Source organism: Hirundo rustica, chromosome 4 (assembly GCF_015227805.2).
Source record: "Hirundo rustica isolate bHirRus1 chromosome 4, bHirRus1.pri.v3, whole genome shotgun sequence".
In the NCBI taxonomy this organism is placed as follows: domain Eukaryota; kingdom Metazoa; phylum Chordata; class Aves; order Passeriformes; family Hirundinidae; genus Hirundo; species Hirundo rustica.
The window spans coordinates 13,763,737-13,780,695 of NC_053453.1; the positions used below are offsets into that span (position 1 = coordinate 13,763,737).

General features: G+C 36.9%; 1 protein-coding gene across 1 annotated transcript in view; it reads right to left on the minus strand.

Moving 5' to 3' along the window:
• Nucleotides 1-16,959, minus strand: part of COG5 (component of oligomeric golgi complex 5) — a 179,355-nt gene that overhangs the window by 29,809 nt on the left and 132,587 nt on the right. The window contains exons 12-14 of the mRNA XM_040061601.2: nt 15,113-15,317; nt 14,257-14,418; nt 12,175-12,274 (exon numbers count right to left, since the gene is read on the minus strand). Of these exons, the coding sequence (XP_039917535.1) occupies nt 12,175-12,274; nt 14,257-14,418; nt 15,113-15,317 (467 nt within the window). The remainder of the gene's footprint in view (nt 1-12,174; nt 12,275-14,256; nt 14,419-15,112; nt 15,318-16,959) is intronic.

Sequence of the window (16,959 nt, forward strand, 5' to 3'; positions counted from 1 at the left end):
CTAAAAATCAGACTTTTATGTTTGGATGATTTTTTCTGGAGTTTAGCCAGTATATCTTAAAAAAAAAATTAAAACTCACACATTTGTTATGTGAGTCACGATCTAACCAGCAAAAGACAACATGAGAAAAAAGAAAATCCTTCATAAAGTTATTTAATGTAACTCTCTCCTCCAGATTTTTAATTCCAGTTTTAAAAGTTTAAATGCTTTTTAAAGTGATTTATCAGATAAATATTTCTAAGTATTTTCTGACCAATATAAGTACTTCCTAATGACTGTTTCAACAAAGCTCTTCTTACCTTTCCATCAAAAAAATAAATCACAAAACCTTACCTGGCTTTTGATTATTTTTAAATTAGACCTACTGCCATCTTTAGATTTTATTACTGTACAGTGAAACAGCAATTATTCTGAAATTATTTTATTATATAATAGCCTCCCACATACCCTATTTAAATTCTTATTAATGAATTCTTTTAATGTGCCAAACATTGAATTTATATTTTTGGGTTCTCTCATTTAAATAGCATGGATACAAGTTTTTCATTGACAGTAATACTATGTCTTCAAGGTACTGGCATAATACAATTAATTCATGTATCTCAAAAAAGAAGTGGAGAAAATATAATCTTTCACATTACTTACACCATTGTTACTGACCCGTTATTTACATAAACCTTTCCTGAGGTGTCATTTCACTACTGTTCCTGATAATTTGTGAGCTTATTAGATTTCATACTTCCCTCCGAAGTTCTCAATATTCGACATTTAGACAGGAGGACGAGATACATTTCCCTGGAACTGTCAGACAAATCTCATTGTTGGAATATGTCCTGAATAGTGATTCACCCACAAATGAAAGCTTACAATTCAATATAACACCACCTAATAAGAGACATGGATTAATTCTTGTAAGATCACATAATAAAAAAGGCAATCAGAAATTCACTTTATGTCATTACAATAAGGATTCATCATGCTTTTCAATTCAAAACCATCACGGGCCTCATGAATTTCCTGGGGTTTAAATCTGATGCCAGAATTCCAGTGCATTTTTATCCCTTCACTGGAAGAATATGGTTCCAGGAAGTCTTTCCTCTCTCCCCCTCCACCCTGCTCTCCCCTACTTGATTGAATCATTCAGCTAGATAAATTTAACTATGTCACATAAGAGGATGGGTGGGAAAAAAAACAACACAGCTATCCCAAACCACACAGTTATGTCAATAAACATCAGTAAACATCCTAACAGAGATGCAGCTCACATCCATTTTCTTACTACTCCAGCATATCGCAATTGAGGAATTTGTGAAAAATAACTGGGCCAAAAAATGTTTTTGGGTAGTGTAAGGTACATTTCTCCTTGCAATATATATGACTAATGCTAACTCAACAAATGCTTTCCCCCATAAATGAGGTCTTTATTCTTTTCATTTCCCTAAAAGAAACCAGAATTACAGCAGAATCTTGTATCAACATTTTTCTTTCTTGCAACATGTTATGGATATTTGTCTCGCCACTAGATAGACTGGGGCAAAATCAATGGAGAACTTGTTTAATCCAGCCCCTCTCTGGCATTTCCTAGTCAACGACTAAGGACAGACTTAAAGGTTCAGAAAAAAAATTCCTATCTCCATGAACAGTCAGAGAAAACTATGAATCAATCCTTCTCATCCAAGTGTTTTCTCATTGCAATAGTTTAACTTTTAAATCCCATTTTCCTTTGCACTTCCACTTTTCATAATTTCACTGATTAAGCCAAGATGTTCCAATATAGTCTCTGGATCAGTTATAATACATGTAGCCTTTTAGATTCTGGACAAAAAAAAAATGCCATTCATACTGCTTATCATCTAAATAACCCCCTGAAAACAGGGAGCTATTTTAATCTTCATCACCCTGATCAAGCATGACAGACACTTTCTCTTCTACAAATGACATTACAAAAATTCCTTGTCAAGACTCTCTTCTTCAGCTCTGTTTTAAACTGAATTAATTGTTGGGTTTTTCTTCCACCTGGCATACTAGCCTTTCCTTTCCTCATTCTCTTTATTGCAGCAATGTTTACAAGCCACCAAGGACAAGCATTAATAAATTAGAGATTGTTTTTAACATAGCAACATAAACCAAGATCACAGCACATTTAATTGCATTCTAAGGAAGAGAGAACCTGGAAGATCTGTAAAGCAATGGCATGACAGCATTACATCTTCAAAACTACATCAACAAAAAACAAATAGCAAATTTTTTCTACTGACTATAATCTATCAGATGCACCATAAACCCACTAAGAAAAAAAAATATGAAAAAAATCAAGATTTATCTTCTACAAATAGTTACGATGATGGGATGGATATGCAGAAAGTTGAGATCTCTTTTAAACCTCAGTAATTACAAACTAGTTTTTAAAAATACTCAAAGGAAAGGATCTGCTTTTTTCAGAAAATTTTGAACACAAAAATACTTCTTCTAGAGTGGTGTGAGAAGAACATGGTCTGTTTTCTTACAGTCTGCCTCTAAACTCAAAAACTCATGACCCAAGTCATCTACTCCTATGCATTCCAAATGGTTAGCTAGTGAACCAGATATATTTAATGAGAAGATATTAGTTCTGAGTATCCACTAAAATTTGAAAATTGAAAATATCATTATGGGTAACTGCAAAAGATTAAGCCACCTGAGCACCAATAAAGAACACAACACTAGCTAGGAATGTAAGTAAAACAGAATTTGGAATCTTGCATCTGCAAATCACAAGTTCAAACATAAATTGGATTGAGGGACAATGAGAGACAATTTGTCTCAGTTTCAGTCCTGGTGGAAAGTGGGCATTTATTAAAATTTCCATAATGTGCATCACTGACTATCTTACTTGAAGCCTCAGGAAGGAGACCTGTGACTGAAAAGGTCTGAGAAAAGGCAAAATGAATCTTTTAAAGTGCTTCCTATAGAGACTGGGCAATGCACTGAGCTGTACAAGTTTTGTGGGCAATACTAAAAATAATTTAAGAACAACTGCAGCAGAGCTGACTTTCCATTGTATATATTTTGATGCTAATCTTATGTAATACATTTGGTGCTGATCAGCATTACAAAGATCAGTGCTCTAAAAATACCAGAACATGACAGATAGATAGATAGTCTTCAGCCTGTATCTCCATCCATTACATTCACTAAAAATAGAATATTAAATTACAGAAGGGCTTGGTTGCACCAGCATGCAAAAAGGTGTCATCTGAGTTGGCTCAAAGAAATACTTGGCTACTTGAAGAAAGGGTTGAACATCGAAGAGGTAATATCCAAGAGTTTTTTTGCACACATCCAGTAGTATTTTAAGTTGCCAATTAGCCACAATGCCATGGACAACTGTGCTCTTTTCAAGGTATAAAACTCTGGTAGAAACACCAAATGCTATATGAAAGTAAGTCAAGTACAGCTGACAAGCACTGCAGATAGAAAAACATGTTTTGGAACGCATATATTTTGAAGCTCTGGGAATTTAAGAAAATCTTAAGGCCAAAAGCAATATTACTACAGAAGAAATCACATCTCCAAACTTTTGCCTTAGAGATTTATTTACAGCAGAAGGAAGTATAATTTCCAGATGCAAGAAAAAATTACTCCAATCTGTCAGCATTTTAAGCTTCCTCTTGAAGAGATTTTGCAGCTCGCTCTTGTTCAGTCTCAGTCACATATTGGCTACATCCACAGCATAGTAAATTAAAGGGTGCCAGGAAAGGTCCCTGGATCTGGCGTGTGCTCGTACTGTCACCGAGACACACAAAGAAATCACACGCAGACAAGAGATTTTCGCAGAGGTTCCTCTGATCCAGCTCCCAGCTGAAAGAGCGGAGAGAAGAGGAACCCCTTTGTTTATTCTTTTACTTTTTATACATTTGTGGGTCTAGCAGAAGATTGGCTTTTTGGGGTTTCCACCCCTCAGCCTCAGTGGCCAGACCAATTGTCAGTTACAATTGTTTTCAGGTTAGAAATATGCAAACAAAGGACAGAGAATGAAAAACAAAGGATTTGTTTATATTACTTCTGTGGGAAAGGTAGAAAACTGCTCTAATATTCTACAGTAACTAAAAGATCTGACTCCATTTATGAAAATCAAAAGGCTAATAAAGAAACTCAGAAAAACCAGGGTAACACTCGTACCACTAAGCTGGTAGGACACTCATTAGCAACACGTGGCCGACACCTGGCCAAGCCCTTCCCCTGGTGCAGCTGAGGAGAGGCAGTGCTGCAGACACCGCTGCCAGGAGGGCTCTGGCAAGCGGGCACTGCTCTGGGGAAGGGGAGCCCGCCCAGGCGGGAGGCACTGCCTGGCCCCACCGGCCACAAGGAGCCTGGCGCTCCCTACTACAGACATCACGGTTACCCTCCCATCTCAGGGAGATGTTCACAGCTGGAATGGCAGATTAAGTCCTGAGTGTCAGTCACAACCCCTCACCGACCTTGTGCTCCGAAGCGAGAGAGGCAGACATTGACATAAACAGCAGGGTGACCCTGCGGAGCAATTCAATACACGGCCCTTCTGCAGCAAAAACAAACACGTCTTGCTGATCCTTGAAGTGAGGCCAGCACTAATCAGAACAAGCCACGATGATAAAAATTTGCCTTCACACAGATGAGACCAAGCTCATTTACTTACTCACATTTACTGTTCTGAGGAAAGTTACTTGTTTTCAACCCCCATGCTCTCTTTGAAAAACAAACCCAGACCATCTGGGGACAAGCAGTCAGTGATTGGGTGTCCTAGGGTAACTTTATGATGCCTGTATCCCCAATCGTCTGTTCTGTTTGTGCTGTATATTGAGTCCTGTGCCTTTAAGACTGGTTCTAAGAGCAAGGAGAAGCGCCGAGTTTGTTTTGAGAAAACTGCCCGACTCCTCCACATTCTGCTGCGGACAGCGTGTTCGGCGGAGGCTGGGAGAGACTGCAGGACAGAGATTTTTTTTTTTTTCCCTTTGCTTTTAGTTAGTTTCAGCTAGCTAGGGCAGAGAATTTCCCTGGACTGTTTTTTTTTCCTTTTTCTTGGAACTGTTTAAACCTGCTCTGGACTGAAAACCCAGGGGAGCACTGGGGGCTGCACCTGCGGCCCACCGGGGCCTGGACCTCGGCATTTTCCAGCAGCGCCGGAGAGACTGGGACTGAGGAGAGACTGAGAGAGAGAGCCGAGCTACACCCACGGCAAGGACTTTCTCAATTTGCCGTCTCACTTCAGAAGGAGAGGTTTTATTGTTTCATAATATTCATTCTTTATACTTGTATGCACTTCATTTGTTTAGTAAAATAGTTTTTTCCACTTTTCTCCAAAGAGGGTTTTGGTTTTTTCCGGACCGGTTGGAGGGAGGGGCCACGTGGGTTTGCTTCCTTAGAGAGATCCTATACAGGGGTTTTCTCCCAAATTTGTCCCAAACCAGGACATTGGGATATGCATGTGTATAGTGTTTGCCTCTGAAGAAGAGGTTGACGCAACAATGAATTGTTACACTTTTCTACTTCTGCTTTTTTGTGGTATTTACTTTATCAAATTATAATGCACTAAAAAAAATCTGTCATCAAACACATGCTTCTCATCATTATGACAGGTATTAATACTTTAGAATAACATTGCCCTAGTTACACAATCTAGTAACAGTAGTTAATTGAAAAGTATATCTCAGCAAACCCCCAGAAATTTAGAAATAATGCATATTAATTTTAATCGCAGAATTTTTATGTTAGAGTCACTTTATATTTAAACATTAAGCCTGTTAAATATTCAGAACTGTTTCACAGTATCTGAAATCCAGTTTCACCATTGTATTCAAAAACAAGATCAGGCTAAATCAAAGCTTCCCAGTTACTCCCCAAGAAACCTTTTGTGCCAATGTATTAGTGCTCATATTACTGCTCCAGCGCTCTGCAACTGATGCACATTCTAGAACCACGCATAACATTATATAATTCAAATATTTACTTAAGTAAATATAAATAAATTTCAATATACTACCGAGATCCAGGACAGTGAGAAAGAGGCTGCCTACTCTATATCACAGATATCATCAGCTGATGCTGACTTTTCTCTCAAAAAAATCCAGAATCCTAAAACGTCATTCACCCAGGAAAATCCTCACAAATGTCCTTATGTCTGAAGTGTACAGTCATCCATTCTTCTGGGATCAGAATAACAAATTCTCTCTCATTTTGGCTTGTGGCATATCCAGTAGTAGAGGTCACCAAGAGGTGATTCAATATCCTGCCCTTTGAGGATATGTGACAACTATTTGAACCTTGGTGCAGTGACTCTAATTTTTGAGACACTTATGTATTCTCTTTAATCTCAAAATTTGCTTCTATTACTGGGTCTTTAGCATTTTAACTTCGAAATACATAAAATACACCGTACACTGTCTTGTGTTTTCTTAAGAAGACCAGGGAAGAACTCTTCAGAATGCCAGGAAAGACTGTGCTCTCTGCACAGTGCTTAAAATTTTCCAAGTGGCAGCTGTGATAATCACAACCACCACAACCACTGCCCAGGCTAAAATGCTGACGAGAAGCCAAGCCTCTACCACGAGCTCTAAAGGAGTTTAGTACCTGAGGGCAAAGGTTAGTAGCTCTCCGAGAGCACTGTCCTCAGCCTGTATTTCGGACCTCCGCCTCATTCATCAGCTTTTGTGAGATGTGGCATCAGTTCAACCACACTGAGTTAAGAGAATAAAAAAAAAATTAAAATTCTCTACTTCCTTCCTCCCTCATTACACCACTCTCTATCTCCATCTTTTGAGGGCTTCCTCTCCATGACGGCTTACAAGTCTGACAGTGGAAAAGATCTCCATTATATCATCTGCCTGCAGCCTCTTGTCTGCTGGAAAGATCCCCTTTTTTAGATAAACTTATTACTCCATAAAATACAATATTCCATATTTAGGAAATGCTCCAATAATAGGCCATCACAGCTCACACTGATTTTAGCCTTTTCTACCCCAACCTTAGAAAAAAATCTGCATAGTTTAGTATGGCCATGCAGGTTCTTGCTTTGTCTGTACTTCAAGCAGACATGAACTTCCTCTGCTTGTGCTCCAGGCTGAGTGAGTGTTGTGTTCAGCAAGGTGGCACAGCTGAACTGGTCAGCATGGACTGGAGTGGAGCTAAAATGTGCTCTGCCATCTGGCAACACAGTAGAGTGAGTTTCTGTCTGTCTAAATCATGTAAGCACACCATAGCCTCATATAGAAATGTTTTTAAGACAGTTTAATCCACCAGAATCTGCCAGCATAATCGCCCCCACCTGCTCTGAAAAGCAAGTGGGCAACCTCATTTTTACAATCCTGCCTCTGCAAAATGACTCTTTGCTTGTTTATTGGCCAAAGGATAATAATGCGGTCTCTGATGATGTCCCTAGTGATGCCTGATGGTGGGAGGAGTCAGCAAGCCACAGCCTCCATCAGACAAGGCAGGAAGGATTGCTCTGGGACTCTGATCAAAATTAATAAGATAGTCTGACAGGATGACTGTAACTCTAGGGAGGGAACTGGTAGAGATCCTCTGGTTCACAAAGTAGGAGAATCACACCTTCTCCAAACAACTGCATCTTCATGTTCACAGCACAACACATTTCATCTGTGTGCACTTGGTGGGTGTGTTAGTGTATTTCAATCCACCCACATGACAAGCTGAATAGAAACAGCACAAAAGTAAGAGAACATACAGTACGTACATTCAGGTAACTGAAATCATCACTCTGACACCAGAAAGAATGCAACAAAAGCCCCAACAACAAATATTGTTTCAAACAGTCCTGTGCTGGGAAGGGAACAGACTAGAGGACCAAAGAGTGCTCTTCCATCTTCAGTCTATATGGACAACTGATCTTGCCATTTATTTTTGGCAAAATAACATATCTTGTAAACTTCCAGACCTTTTAACCCTCAATGTTTCATTACTCCTCTATCAACAGCAAACAAAAATATAGTGATTGTGAAGTTACAACAAAGAGATTTTTAATTATAGGAGAAAACAACATTTCAAGTACATTCAAAATTCAGCTCAATATATGACAAAATTACAGATAATCAACTGAGAAAACAGTTTTGTTTCACTTTCAATCATTAGACTACCATATTTTTTACTATAAATAAATGAAAAATCTGATATAAAATATCATATTAACAAAACCAAACATGAATTCAAAAGACTGCAATCAATGAGGCAGTTTCAAAAAATTAACAGACCAAGTCTTTTCCCTTATTGTGGAAGATAACTGCAGAGTATTACTCTAGAGCAGTGGTCTTTGAAGTGGGGCAAACGCACCGCAAGGATTAGACAAGACAAAATGGGGTGCATGTCAAAAATATCAGAATTTCAACAGTACATGTATAAAAGTTATAAATAAACAAGTATACATATAATGAGAGTGCACGCTCAAAAAGTTTATACTGATAGGAATGCATAACCAAAAATCTTAAGATCACTGCACTAGAGGATCCTGCCACACAATTATTGCTGCCATGTTAAAGGCATTTAATAAAGATGTTGGTGAGTTTTAAGTTCTCTTTTACATCTCTCAACCATCAATTGAACAAATGGGTAAAAATATCTCTAGAAAGCAGATTTATGAGCTCCTATTTTTTGTTAAGGAGCGTGGATTCTCATAAACACCCCAAATTACTCAACTTTTTTTTTTTTTCCTCTCCATCTCTTTCCAGGAAATGCAACTTCTTGCCTTCTCACAAATCTCTTCCCTTCACTGTACTTATTGGAAATATTTTAAGATGAAAGAGCTAATCTTCGTGCTATGGCCAGTTAAACAAGAATACAACATGCTGTATGTGTCAAACAAGACACAATTACAGGTATTTGCAACTGGGACTGGATGACTCCTCTGGACCTGAATAGAGGAGAGAATAGAGGAGGAACTGAATAGAGCCTTTTTCATCTAGGCTACCTCACTTGCAAGAAAAAGTGGCCAGTGAACAAATACTGGCTCAGTAAATAGACCTTTTGTTAAAACCTGTGCACTGGATTACAAGGTACAAATGCAGAAAAGGAAAATTTTGTTCTTATCCAAAACATGATGATCAGATTTGTTAATATATTTTCCAATCTGGAATCAGAAGGATGTGGAAATGGTGACTAAACAGAAATCTGGTGGTGTCTGTAATCATTATGAAGATGTCTGGCCTATCTCTTTTAAGGAAAATGGGAATAAGAAGAAACAAAGCAGCCTTTCTCAGCACCACAAAACACAGGATTGATAGTGAAGATGAAAGCTAATACTCTTAAATTAACAGAAATATCTTTTAAATCTAGTGCAATGTCTAATTATCCCTTCAAACTCTCTATAGTAAGAACATCTGCAATTACACTGAGTGAAATTAGGACAATAATTCTGAACGCTGCATGGCATACACCAACCACATCAAGCATCAGCAAGGGATTGACTAAAGATTCACCCAACAGCAGAATGTATCTACATACTGCTGCTTCCAGAGATTATTATCTTCTCTGAACCGGTTAATAAAAGAACAGTTCTCAAGTGCAGCAAGTTCTGGATGTGGGGGAAGGCGTACAAAGCCACAAGTAACGCAAACAAATGTTTTGGATTTACAGGAAGAGGCCATTTTTACTTAGTTGTTTCTGCTTCAGGACTGTATGTACAGACTGATAGTTGCTGTTTTCACTCAAAGGTAAAACCTTTGAATCTTGAGTAATATTTTTCTTGTTATTTGTCTGTTTAAGAATACCTGGTGAAACAGTGATGAAATCTCAGTGAATTTCTTGTTCTGTGAAACTGAGTAAATAAAACCCCTGACATCAACAGCAGAATGTCTCAATCTTTTAGAACTGCACATTTCAGTTTTTTCACCTTTAAATCTACCTGCAATATTACTACACTAAAAGAAAAAAAAAATTACTTTTTAAAGCTCCTGCCCCCAACTTCTTTCACTGAGAATTCTGAGATAGTTTTGTTTACTTTTAATTTGGAAGAGAACTCAATTTCAAATTCATCCAGGAAATTAAATTTCCATCTCTAGCACTGCTCTACTCTTGCTATCAGACATGAAGCATCTGAGCGGATATGTTCCATGGTTCCCTTCTCAGCTTTGGAGAGGAGGACTATTGTGGACTCCAAGCTATTGTTGAAGGCTGGACTGCAAGATTGAATTAAGATTGCATTCTTGGCTAAACCAGCAAAACATAATGAAACAGTGATGTCTGACAGCTCCTATTCTACACGTGGTGCACATTTCAAGCTCAATCTGTCTGCCCAAAAATAGGCACCAAAAAAAGGCTAAGTTGTTCCAGATTATATCCAGAGGGGTGGCAAGCATGGCGCAGGACAAGTGGGAGAGCCATGCCCTGCTGGAGAGGCAGCTGGAGACTAGGAATGATATTTCAGCACTTCAGAGATGACTCTGACACTTATATCTTAGCAACTGTGTTGAGCACTTCTGGTTTTTAAATTTGTAATGTGTTATCAGCAAGGAAAGAAAGAAGGTTTTAAAAAGGGTAGCCTTGAAATACTCTTAATATAATCTTACAACTTGTAGGTATGTGCTTCAAGGACATTGATTTTCATCCTGCCAGCTAGGTCAATCCCCTCACTTAGCTTTTCAGTGTTTCAAGTTTGCATTTTCAGTTGTCAAATTCAAGAAGTTCAAGGGCTCACATTCCCTCTTTCTTCCCAAATCCTTTTACTTTGAGGTGAGCCAACACAATGCCACAAATCATATACTTATCAGCTTATTTCTAAGTATCTTGGTTTTTTCAGGGTTTCTTAAGAATTTCCCAGCTGTCTAATCACAAAACGATGTTCACTTCCAAAGAATCCGCTGGCCAGACTCTAACAGAGATGATGCTTTCAGTTAGAGCTGAAGGTCTTTTTTTTTTTCCCCCTGGTTGAATGATACATTCCATGACATACAGACAATGATGTATTTTTTTTAACCTATGGTGACTGTCATAACCTACTAAATGTCCTTATTTCTGTCATAAGCAAATTTCATTCTGAAAATACGAAGCCATTATTTGGTATCTTTAAAAGCAGACCCAACTTAAGCACTGTGCTTTGAATTGCTAACAAAATAATGGTAACATTTGGTTTTATTTTAAAATTTAAAATATTCTTTATTATTCTTTAAAATATTCATGACTGCTTCACCTACATTCCTTTTCCATACACCAAATTTGCAAACTTACAAGACAATTCATCCAATAGACAAGGTAAACAAAGTATGTGCTATTGAATTTCAGTTTTTTCAAAGCTATTCTGAGACGGCAGAAATGCAAAAGGTAAACAGAAACCATACTAATTGAATTCCTGCAATGTTTCGTAGCCAATTGGTACAAAAAAATATTTGGAAGCATCTTTCCTTAAAAAAGACATATAGTAAATGAATGTTACTGGAGTCTGAGTCTGCTGTCAGAATTAATGTTGTTTATTAAGTGAAAATCTTGTTTACAAATACAGGCAGTTAGTCATTTCTGGTGGGTCTGCATATTGCAAAAATTTATTTTCATCTCTTCATAAGAAAACTGTTATAATTTCAGCAACAGTTCTTAAGAGAAAATTATTCATCTGAATTTTTTTTTTGTATGATGACATAATCCACAGTACTATCCATAGGCTTTTTGGAGGCTCTTAGCAAATGGATAAGGCTTTGGGGATCCTTCTTCTATTCAGGTTAACACTAGATACCACTGCATGGTAAATTATTGGAAAAATATGACAAATGCGAACAAATCAAAGGTCAGTTAAATATATGTCAATAATTACGTGGGAAAAAATACCCCAAATTTCTTGCACGTAGTAAAAAATTGTATTTGAATAGTCCAGATTTTAAAACCATAAAGATTCTGTATCATGTAACTGATGTAGTATCATGTTGGTTAATAAACAATTTAATAGTCTTGATTTTGTTTAATGACAGCTACAATTTTGAGTTTTGAAAAATTAATATGGCAAATTCAATTTAGAGTTATACAGATAAATTTTACTGCTATCAATAGACTGAGTTTATCTGAAGGCAGAATTTAACTGATAATGTTCATAAATACAATGGAAAGCTCACTGGAAGGTTTTGTCTATCTAGATTGTTTAACAGTTATGTTCTATATCTACAAAAGCCAGGTCATTGTACATGAACAAACATTAGATTTTTGAAATTTAAAATTACTTACAAGCTGCTCTGATTTTACACCATAAAGCTGAATGGTCTTCGCCACATTTTTGGCCACAGCTAAACTCAGGTCTGGATCAACAGCAGCCACATTTAGCTCACTGGAAGCAAAGATTATAAATCTTAATTAACAACTAAACAGTGCTGTATTGAATGCTGTATTGAATCGATAAAGAACTAACTATGAATACACAGTCACGCGGCACGTCAATTTAGAGAGAGTAAGACATACAACCAAGTCTTTCCACGCACGTAATTCAGTTTACAATTTAACAAGTCATTTGGGAATTTTATGTGCAGTGTTCCTATTCTAGTAAAAATGAGCAAAGTTTAGGAATGACATTTCAGTATGAAATCACTATTAGTAAGCCATTCAAAAATATTGACAGCAATTAACTACATTCAAGCTTTGGCAGCAGCCTTCAAACATTACAGGTGAATACACAGTCATTCAACTCTGGAATTACATGAGCTGTGCAGAAATACCCAGGGGATGCCTTAGCTTGACACAACTAATCAGCTGTGTTTTAGGCAATCCTTTATAGTAAAAGAGGCCCCCGAGGAATGACAGGGAACAAATGAAGAAGGAAAAGACTTTGAAATCACTTCCAGTATTTTTTGTTCATGAACATCCCCAGATCTCTGTCAGCTGGGGATGCATTCAAAACTGCTCTGCTGAAGACAGACGAGCACAAGAACCATCACGTTGCTAATGGTGAGTTTAACCTCTCTCAAGATCTGGAGAATCATTAGGTACCTCAACTTAGAATAATCTTCTCTGAGAACTCTCTAGGGCCCCAAACATCTTTAGCTAAAGGTCACTCTAGAAAACTCAACTGAAACTTCATCATTTTTATGTTGTTTTCCTTTCTCTTTTGCAAGGAGCAAAATAGTGTCACCACACCAACAGACATGTTCTGAGCATCTGTAACTCCCAGTCACTCCCAGTTTCAATATTTAATATTTTATACACACATACACACTGTGAATACTGCCCATCTTCTTATTATACAGCGTAGTCACTACCGAAACCTTATGATGGAAGATGCACCACTGGTAATTCAGATATCTCATTCTACAAATTCTACCTGGAATAGTCATCTTTACCTGTTATCTTGCTGTTTTACTCTAAAAAAGTATTTACACCAGATATTATCACTTCCAGCCAAGCAACTACCACTTCCCTTTGACTGAGTAAGGATAATTAAGATACCAGACATTTACAGTATAGTTTCTCTTCCTAATCTTTTATAAGCGTAAGCATTAAAACTTACATTAAAATTTCATTTATTCCAGAAAAACAAAATACAGGAAATAAATAATAAAATATATTATTTATTATAAATAATAATAAAGAGGTGCCTATCTTGCTGTATTCAGCATTGGTGCAGCCTCACCTTGAACACCACGTCTAGTTCAAAGTTCCACAATTTAGGAATAATGTGGTGTTATCTGAATGTGTCCACAGGAGGGCAACAGATCTGGTGAAAGGACTGGAAGGAACGTCCTATGAAGGATAGCAAAGGGTGTGGTCTTGTCTAGTTTGGAGAAAAGGAGGGGCAGCCTCATTGCCCGCCACAGCTTCCTAAGGAGAGGAAGTGGAGTGGGAGGTGCTAAGCACTCCTCCCCAAGATCAAGTGAGAGGAGGTTTGGGAATGGTTCAAAGCTGCATGAGGTGAGGTTTCAACTCAGCATTAAGGAATCACTTCCTTAGAATAGGGTGGTCAAACCCTGGAACAGGCTTTTTAGAGAGGAGGTCAATGTCCCAAGCCTGTCAGTATTCAAGTGGCATTTGCACAATGACCTTAACATGTTTTAGCTTTTAGCCAGCTCTGAAGTGTTCGTGCATTTGGACTGGATTTATCGTTATAGGTCCCTCCCAACTGAAATATTCTGTTCTACTGTGTGTTACTCTATTTTATCTTATCCTATCCTATCCTAAATTCTGACTTGATTTTTGCACTAATCTACCTTATAATTGAAGAGTAATCAACTATTTACTAAGGAAGTCTCCTTTCTAAAACTGTAACTTATGAAAAAATACATGTTGATATTACATTTACAATGCCTTATATGTGCATACCTGGCTATAGTTTTAATGATGCTGTCAAGCTCGTCAGAAGAGGGAGGATTCCGACCTCCAGGAGGAAAGACAAGATTGATGGGGTCGAACAGTCGAGATAAGGATTTTGACAGATAGGCAGCTTCATACTGTTGCAGTGAATCTTTCAAGGCCTTTTCTGGACTTTGCATATAAGAAAAAGTGACCGCATTTTAAATTAAAATACACAAGAGCATTAAATCTTTCCAGACATACAAACTTTGCAATACTGAACCTGTTTTTCCTTTCTGCTTTTTAAACACGTGCATATGAAAAACATTCTTCTGATAAGTCTCCCACTGACTGCTCAAGAACATATTTAAGTCAATACAATTCTCATATAAAATATTCATTTTATCTTACATAAGTTTAGAAGTCCTAATAGGCTTGATAAGCCTGTTCCAGTTTGATCTTTCTTATATCTCTTAGATGATGTTTATTCTATGATGTATAAACTAAAAACTATGAATCATAACAACTGAGCATTTGTCACACTCAAATGATTGCAGTGTCATTAGGAGAATGCTACTGCTGTAATCACAATGCATACAAAACTTTCACAATTTTCCTATTTTTTTCACCCAAAGAGACAAAAAGATAGAACTTGTTCAAAAGTCAGAGACTTTGTGAAAGATAACCCAACATAGTTAGATACATAGCTTAATGAAAAGTCTACAGCTCTAAAATAACATTAGAGCAGTAACTGCAAGAGGGGAAAAAAGCCTTTAAAATTCTCCTGCAGTGACAATTTGAATAACAGTAAGCTTAATAAAATATTCTGCTTTCATACAGGGTAAAAAGATTTATATTTTATAGTCCTACAGTTTATAATACATACTCGTAATCTTCATTTTTTTGCATGAATATGTCCTGTGCATCTTCTTCCATTTGTTGTAGCTCAGCAAAAAGATCAGTAGTTCCACTTGTGTTAAAATTCCTCTGAATATTTTGACTATACTGTTGGAGGCGCTTCCACAAGTCATTATAAAGCCGCAGTAATTTAGGATATTCTCCTTCAAATGCTTGTTTCAAAAACATAGACGCTGCAAGATAAAGCAGTAAGCAACACACAGTGCTAAGCTCAAACTAATTCTTTTATTCCTACAAACAACCTCTATCCTTGCATTTATATCAATATTACACAATGTTATACTAAGTTTAATATTAATAATGTAATATTTATAATTAATTTCAAAGTGACATAACTATAATATTAAATGCACTTGACAAAGGATGTAAAGCACCAGTATAAAACCCACAATTGGAAGACTGGATATGAAAAATTTACTATTTTTTTGAACAATAAATGTTTGGTGTCAAACTTTATTATTATTATTATTATTCATTTAAGGCCAAAGCATAATTGGAACTCTCTGAATCTAGAGATTTGCTAACAATATCTTGATGGAGGATAAGTGTGGAGCTGTGTAACTTTGAAGATAACAATTTAAAACAGACAAAGATAACTCCTATGAACCAAAGTCTTCAGAAATGTGGTGAGGGAAGCATATGCTTTTATGCTCACTTCTTAAAACAAGGTACTTAATATGCAATTCCTAAACTTGTCAAAGAATGATAAAGCCAGCAGAAAAAGCAGCATTATTTTCAGCCTTGAAAGGCTTGCCACAAGTAACAGGAAATGAAACAATTGTACAACTGCTTCAGCAACAGTTAATCTTGATCTAACATCACTCATACTCTATAGATTTCCCATTACATTAGGAGATTAACACTATTCCATTCATTTGTAGGTTTTTCAGGTTCCAGACATCTGCCCCATTTCAACCAGCCCGTGCTTTCGACTCAAATATAGAATTTTGAGCACTGGAGGATTCACATTTATTATCAAACACAGTTATTTTAGGTCATGAAGCTATGTTTACAAAGGCTGTCCCAACCTCTCAAAAGCAGATCATGATCTAATACAAAACCTTTTAAACTGCCAATAAATTCCTATTTTTACACTATTTTTCTGGTATCTTGTCTTCCTCTGATCTATATGATCCAGAACCTGACTGATGTCAGTGGATGCAGTCACCAGAAATTTATGTTAAAAATGAACATATTCATGTCGATGCCTCGCTTAAATGAAAAAATCTCTCCCCAAAACTCAGCTGCAGCAAAATAAAAACATCATTCACATTGAAACCACTCTATAAATGTTTATATAAAACACATTCTTAAAAACTATAAGAAAATAGTTTTGAATAGCTGTTAGAAAAAGTACAGCTGACAAAATGTAAGAATTCCCTCAGCTCTGTAGTGCTGGTTGGTCCCACTAACTGATGTCATAATTTTACAATTTTAAACATGAGTGCTGAGAGCAGGTAGCACGTGTTCAGTTTGAACAGGAGGCTCGGGGTATGTACTTACTGCACTTAAAACAATGCATAAGGCAAAGAATAAAATTAATGTGTTTTAACACGGGATACATACATTTTCTTTTGGGATCCTCTAGTTACTTAGCAACCACTGAACATGAATTCACCAGCTAGTTCCTCAAAATTATACTGCTGCTATAAAGCCTGGAAGGACCAAATTTTGAAGGGCCAGTGCAATAGCTGAGATCACAAAGATAAACGCACGTCTCATGCATTTCACTTCTATGTGCAAAAGATTAACTTTAAACACTCTATGCAAACGTGAAAGATGTATTTATGAAAGTACCAAATTCGCCTATGATCC